Source organism: Ostrea edulis, chromosome 4 (assembly GCF_947568905.1).
Source record: "Ostrea edulis chromosome 4, xbOstEdul1.1, whole genome shotgun sequence".
Lineage (NCBI taxonomy): Eukaryota > Metazoa > Mollusca > Bivalvia > Ostreida > Ostreidae > Ostrea > Ostrea edulis.
Window position 1 is genome coordinate 18450689 of NC_079167.1, and position 6947 is coordinate 18457635.

General features: G+C 38.0%; 1 protein-coding gene across 1 annotated transcript; it reads left to right on the top strand.

Annotated features, from left to right (window-relative positions):
• Nucleotides 1-682: 682 nt before the first annotated feature.
• LOC125671405 (uncharacterized) lies at nt 683-5026 on the top strand. Its single transcript, XM_048907141.2, has 3 exons — nt 683-1292; nt 2672-2821; nt 4151-5026. Exons 1-3 carry the CDS (start codon nt 1073-1075, stop codon nt 4615-4617), a joined length of 837 nt encoding a protein of 278 aa, XP_048763098.2. The 5' UTR covers nt 683-1072; the 3' UTR covers nt 4618-5026.
• The last annotated feature ends 1921 nt before the right edge of the window (nt 5027-6947 follow it).

The window sequence follows — 6947 nt, forward strand, 5'->3', positions numbered from 1 at the left end:
AATGGAAAAATTCTACGCTGAAATCAAATTTTGATTTACGCAAATACAGATACATTTGAGAGGGATATTTATCAAACGTAAAATGTTGCCTGAAGCAGGTTGCAGCTTAATCGTGCTATTGTATATTTATAATACTTTGACAAAAAGTTTTAAAAAATTCAGTTGCAAAATTTTACAATAGCAAATAACAATTTAATATGTGTCCAATATTTCAAGTCCTACGTGTGAATTAGAGGTGCAGAAATATTCATTCGGCATTCAACGATTCAAAGCTGAATGTAAACATTTGAAAAAAAAGTTTCTTTGAATTTTCACATGTGCAAATACGCATTATTGCGCTATTGACAAGTCGTGGCAATTTTAGCCAGAGCCGCACTCACGGTGGTCGGCTGTTTACACCCCTCAATGAACAGCAATGCATTCGCCTCTTCTCAAATGACAGTGCGAGATTCCGAGCAAAACAAATGTCAAAAAACAGAGATCTGATAACATCATTGTTAGGTATCTCTTATAAGTCAAAAATTAAAGACGACATCAATGTGGGCTTTTATTCCCATTTGGCTTTCCGTCAAATCTTTTTTCTTTGTATCAATTTAAAAACACACAACAAAATGTACATATTACTCATGATAAACCGAGAGATCAGTCATCCCTTTTAAACAGTCCTTATGTGCCTGAATTAAACTTCCTGTTGACCTTTAAGGCATTGTTGACATAGCCGGCTATCAAGTAGGGTAGAAATTTATTCGGTGAATACAAGAATCGGGCCTTATCATTTAAACATCCACACTAGCGGTACACCGGATGTTACCTCAGCACGAGGCTTTCGGAGCACATGTTGTGTATTTCATTCATGAAGCGTTGGGGATAAAAACTAGTTGACATTTATTTCCCACTGGATTTGCGACAAATTACCTGTATGTTTGTAATAATTCGTCATTGTGTACGTAACACCTATATCGTATGGTGCGGGGAAAACCTCGTCGAGAGTGTGTGTTGACAGTTTATCATATATTATTTAGTACTGCCTCGTAAATAAACCCTGACGAAGAATGGACTCGGATCGCTGAGGATGACAGTATTGTGCTATATTCGGAGGAAGATTCTGGTGGTGCTGGGGGTGTTTACGTCCCTGGGGCTGGTGACGGGAATGGTCACCCCGTGGTGGGTGGTGCTGGTCACTTCGGACAGCCGTTTGGTCCACGGACTGTGGTACTCATTGTCTTGTGATGTTTCATCAGGATTGTCATTGTGTAAAAGTTTGCTGAGCGCGGCAGACTCCATCATAGGAAGTAAGTCCCTCTTTTTCTCTATCCATCTTTCGTTAGCCTTTCTCTCCTTTTCCCTTCCAATCTCTCTCTCTCTCTCTCTCTCTCTCTCACAATATTAGAGTCACTTTCGTCTTCAAATATTTGATGTATCTGAAAACTTTTTTTAACAGTACTAAGAATAGCTACTCGGGACTTGACCGAGTCGTTCTATTGTCTTAAGTATTTATTTTAAGTAGACATGTATTTATTTCTGAAGTATTTTTGAAGTAGTTAATATTTTTAGTGCTGTACATCCTTGTAGTGTTATGTAAGGCGCCAATGATTCATTGTTGTGACTGTGGTACTATACAGGTTTATGATGACAGGGATCGCACTTCACTAGTCATGACCGGATCGAGTGCCCCGTGTGTGCAATGATAACTTTATTATCGCACGTCTGTCAAAGAAGCCGTGTGTTATTGTGTCCTTTCTTTCTCTCTCGATGATTACTTTGGTAATGAACTCGTATTTCGTTACCGGTGAGTTTTAGGGGCCCTTCAAGGCCGAAATTATATTATTAGGGTCCATTCCTAATCAAAACACTACATGTATATATAGGTCTTCCCCATAGTATAATGAAATGTCCCAAAAGAAATGCTGTAACGTGATATAAAATCATTGTCATGATTTTTTAAAATTATTATTTAGCTGAATGTATAGCTGCAGAACTAGCTCTCTGAAAAAATATTGTGACGGAACATGAGATTTCCCGTCACAATATTTTCTCAGAGAGCTACAGTTCTGCAGCTATTGAATGTATAGAAATAATTTCAATGAAATAATTATATATTTTCTCATTTCCACAAACGGAGAGTTAACTAAATAAAATTGTGGATAAAATCAAAGTAAAACAGTCAATATTCACTTTTCCAAATTTGACAAAATGGCGATCAGAATTTCCTAGTTAGAAAGGCACATACCCCTACCAACGGCTGGCTACCTAAGAATTTTAAACATCTTTATGATCAGGCTCCATGACCATATTTTTAAACTGATCTCATCGATATAATATTTAAAAGTTAATAAAATTCATGTTGAAATTTGACTTTAAACAAGATCCAAAATGTTAATAAGAATTTGAGTCGAAGGGTTTACATGTATACAAACTCCTTATTTTGACTTTCGCCAGTCTCTTAAGTAATAGAATTTTCATTGGCAGGATTTTAACTTTTATTAAATGTAATGAAACACCTGGGGGATGTAAGTAGAAGTTACTATAAGTGAAAAACAAACCGTCTGTTTAAATTCCTTTTTTTTAAAAAAAAAACTTCTCATGGTTTATTAATTTGAAAACATTATTTTCCCATGGAAAATAGAGTAGAGTGCAGCACTTGAGTACGGAATTCTTTTGTTTCCTACAGGCGTGCGACTTGAGTATGGACTGCTAACTTTGTTTGGGACGGTCCTATGTATGCTGGCCACTGTGTTCCTCATCAGCTATAACCCCCGACTGGACACGGTCCGCTCAACCCTGACCGGCTGTCTGACAGTGTCCCTCTATTTGTTATCAGGTACGTAGAGAATCGGGCAGGTAAAACCATCTCTAATTACAAGGTAGAAAGGTCGAACAGGTAAATCCGTCTTCTATTTCAAGGTAGAAGGTATAGGCAGGTATTGCATGTAGAAACCATTGATCGCTTTGGATAGTCCTCCGTAATTGAGATGCACTCCTGAGGGATCCAAAACTTGATAAGGGGTGGGGGACTAGCATCTATTTACACAGGGGTCCACCCGATTTCAGACTACAATGACCATCGAAATCTTGGACCAACCATATTCACGAGAAAAGGTTGCTGTTTGATTAATAAAGACCGCTGAAGTCAAACAACAACAAAAAACTCACAAAAGAACACTTAGAACCCAAGATGATTTATTATGGCATTAATTAGAAAGCAAGCATGCATTGTACACAAAAATCTCACATCAACAGAATCCGTGCACCATTTTAAATGTATCATCACATGTACAGGTGTACTACCCCTTTCCCCTTCCCCACGGGGGACGCATAATATACCACAGCAACAATATGTAACAGAAAAGGTATAAATTGTGGTCCAACAAAGGTTACGACAACTTGACCACATTTAAAGAAGGCGGTCAAGGTGCAAATTAAATCTTATTAAAATATGAACGATCATTTACATTCCTTAATTGATTAAAATCTTAATTTTAATTCCCATCTTTGTACACAAACTGATTATGAAATTTAATACGGAAGAATGTCTGGAATTCGATATAATCTTGGTAAATAACCATAGCAGATCCAAGCTGCGAGTGTTTATCTACCATTGTTAAAATACCTACATGTTTGGGCCCTTTAAAAAAGATTGAATCTTATGGACGAGGTCTTGACTTTGTATTGCTTGAATCCTTTTGTTAAATTTATTCCAAAGTCAGCAAATATTTCAACATTATTATATTATAAGCACCCCTGTCGTGTTAAGAGAGCAACAGTGCATATTTCTTATGAAAATTATTTCATGAAAATACCATCAGTTTTATGTAGAATTTCGCGTCGTATTTGATTCCCAGTGATCCGATTGAATTGGGATAAGCCATTGGTATGCTCCACAGATAGAGCGACCAAATAACCCCGTGAATGAGACAAGTAGCCACATAGTGAATGTTTCTCACACAGGGATACAGTTTGTAGACAGTCGACGCCCCAGTTGTCAATAGTTGTTAGATGCACCTTCATTATTTCATCTAGCGAGCACATTTTCTCCGCCTCCTCTCATTCAATGCTTTTATTAGTTGGTTCGCTAATGACATCGCTGTGTTTTTGGCAGTTTCTCTGTACAACTATCTATGTCTGCATAGCTCTTAATTTTCTTTTACAGCGCTTTTGACGTGGATTGCGGTGGGAAAGGCATGCGCAGACAACGTGCGTTTACGTCAGAGTCACGAATTGGATGGCCCGTGGTCCCTCATTGTGTCTGCAATATCTGGCACCTTGCCAATATTTCTAGCGGTTGCTATTTCTTTTAGACTACACAATAATGCTTCCAACATCAGAAAAGAACGGAAGCAGAAAAGAAAAACCCGCCAGTTTTACGAACAGCGTAGTTGTCATAGCAGCATGACGATGCTAGGCAACACGGGTACTTTGCAGTCAAGTTCGTTTCATTCCAGCGTGCATTCCCTGGACATTTCCTTCTCTAATCACCAGGAAGTGAATTCTCTAAATAGTCTTTCCATGGAATTCAAGGAAGACATCCTAAAATCTCCAATAATCACAGACGGTATGTCGCCTGTCTTCCCGGCAGACACCATTCCATACAAGTTTCCGGGAACTTCGCCATATTAAGTATTCAACTCGCAATTTACGAAATGTCTTTCAATATGAATTTGGGAACAGTGGTCACTGTTCGATCGTGCATTTGAAGAATATGTGAACCAGTTACTGCGCTGAACAAAAACAGGTTCAGTCTTCAAACTCTTGTATAAAGAAATGTGTATCTTGACATGTATCGTTGACATTTGTTGCAATGTTCAAAAATGGTGCTATTCACAAAAAATCCATCATTCCGTTTATTCAATATACTGGTATGTTCACATCATTTCAGTTTTTGTACATAACTCCATTGCCGTCCTTCATCATGTCGTATAGGAGTATTGAATAACTCGTCAATATTTCACAATTTCTCCCACATTCTTAGTGTGGTCCATATGTATATATATGTATAAAAATGTCAATAAACACTTTGCTTTTTGTACACCCGACTTATAACAGGCCGATTTATGGTATATATTTTTCCGTCCGTCTGTTATCTTGTTTGTGACTGAGTCCTATCTTTCACACTGTGCGGCCTGATGTATTTGGGAGGGGGGGGGGGGGTGTCGTGACCCAAAGTATATCTTAAGTATATCTATGTGGTCTCATTTTGGAATTTCATGGCTAAACATACTTGCATATCATGTACCCTGGCAGTGCACTTATATAAGATATTCAATAAAAGAAAAGTTACGTACAATGTATATCTGCTATTTGTGACAGAGAGACTGCAAACCATTCACATTTCTCGTCAAATCGCATATTTCAAACAGGGATACTACTCCCTTAAATCATGGATCCAACCACCGAATCTCGCCAAAAATCGTGATCGGTTGTTGCTAACATGAGGTCTAACAATGGTTAAAATTTCCTCGAAATCAAACGCGCACACGTGAATTAATAACACACATCCTGTCGGTCTGTAAATCGCGGGTCACAGGAGCTTTTGATTTTTCTTTTCTATCGTTACTTTAATTGTTCTAAAACTTTCCCCCCCACTAAATTGTGTAAAGAAAGTTTTCAAATTGATGCATTCAAATTGTCAGCATTGATAATTGATATGATTTCTTAAGACGGGCGTTTAGGGAGAACGCGGCATTTTCTGGGATTTTAATGCCCTCAAAACAGCTGGATGCAACATGGACCCAATTTGACTGATAAAGAATGTGTAAATTCACATGATACGAATATATTTTTTGAAACTCAATTATTGTGTGTAATCTGATGTCAGAAATGAGACATATGCATGCATATTACATAGATGTCAGAATAAATGATAAATTAGGGGGGGGGGGGGGGTACATGGTTAAAATTCGTAACGAGAAAGAAAAGAAACGCCTAATTTGGAAAAGGGCAGACCTATTCAAATGACAATATCCATGGACAGTCTCTCTCTCTCTCTCTCATGTTTTTCATAATTTGAATGGAGGACTTAAGCCTCCCTCCAGAGTTCCGTCGCCTACAAAATCATCATGCACCTGCTGTCGTTTTTTTCAATGATACCGTAACGTTTAGTGCTCCAATGTTAAATTTTGGGGGGGGGGGGGGGTTTCTTCAAAATTTCAAAACCACTGGACATAGTGGAGAGCATTGCCTTTTTTTTATCATTGCCGACGTATCTTTACAAGATAAACCCCCAAGGCCGTCTGTGAATTTGCGGAAAGGAAAGTAGTACAAAAACATGCATTGATTAAAAAGGTACGCAATCCGTGAAAATTCGTTCATTTATGTTTGCATATCTTTGATCACCAGCACTTGGCCCATACCATGGATATTCCTTTATTATGACCGTTGTTGATGTATCTTGTGTCAATATGTAAAATTTTGATTTTGCCTGCGTCCGTCGTCGTGCATTAAGAATTGAACATTTTTAACTTCTTGATAACTACCATTCGAATTCTTTTCAAATTGGTATGAAGCATCTTTGGGACAAGGGGGACATAAATTGTAAATTTAAGAATTCCTGCACCCCTGGGGCCTTAGGAGCGGGACATAAACTGCCCAAATTTTCAAAAATCTCCTCTGCAACCGCACATGTGTAAGAAAAACTAAATGCATAGTGATGTAGAGCAGGAAGGTTTCTAGCTGCAGAACTGTAGCTCTCTGAAAAAATATTTTGACATGACAGAGAGCTACAGAGCCACCCCTTATAAAAACCTTCGATTTACGGCGCACAAAAAGCTGCGCACGGTTGAGACCTTATATCGTTGTATTCTTGAGTTGCTGTCTCATAAATATAATATCAAAAAATTCTTAACATATTTTCCTACTATACTTGTGTCTAAACATACCTTCAAATATTCATTAAAGTCCCACACGACCTGAAATCTCCCAGCTTCAAATGATTTCGTTTGTTGACGTAG

Bases quoted from the DNA above. Each gene is read 5' to 3' on its own strand.
- LOC125671405 (XM_048907141.2), top strand. From the start codon at position 1,073: ATGACAGTATTGTGCTATATTCGGAGGAAGATTCTGGTGGTGCTGGGG. The intron at 1,293-2,671 runs GTAAGTCCCTCT...TGTTTCCTACAG, and splicing joins GGCAGACTCCATCATAGGAA to GCGTGCGACTTGAGTATGGA. The intron at 2,822-4,150 runs GTACGTAGAGAA...TTTCTTTTACAG, and splicing joins GTCCCTCTATTTGTTATCAG to CGCTTTTGACGTGGATTGCG.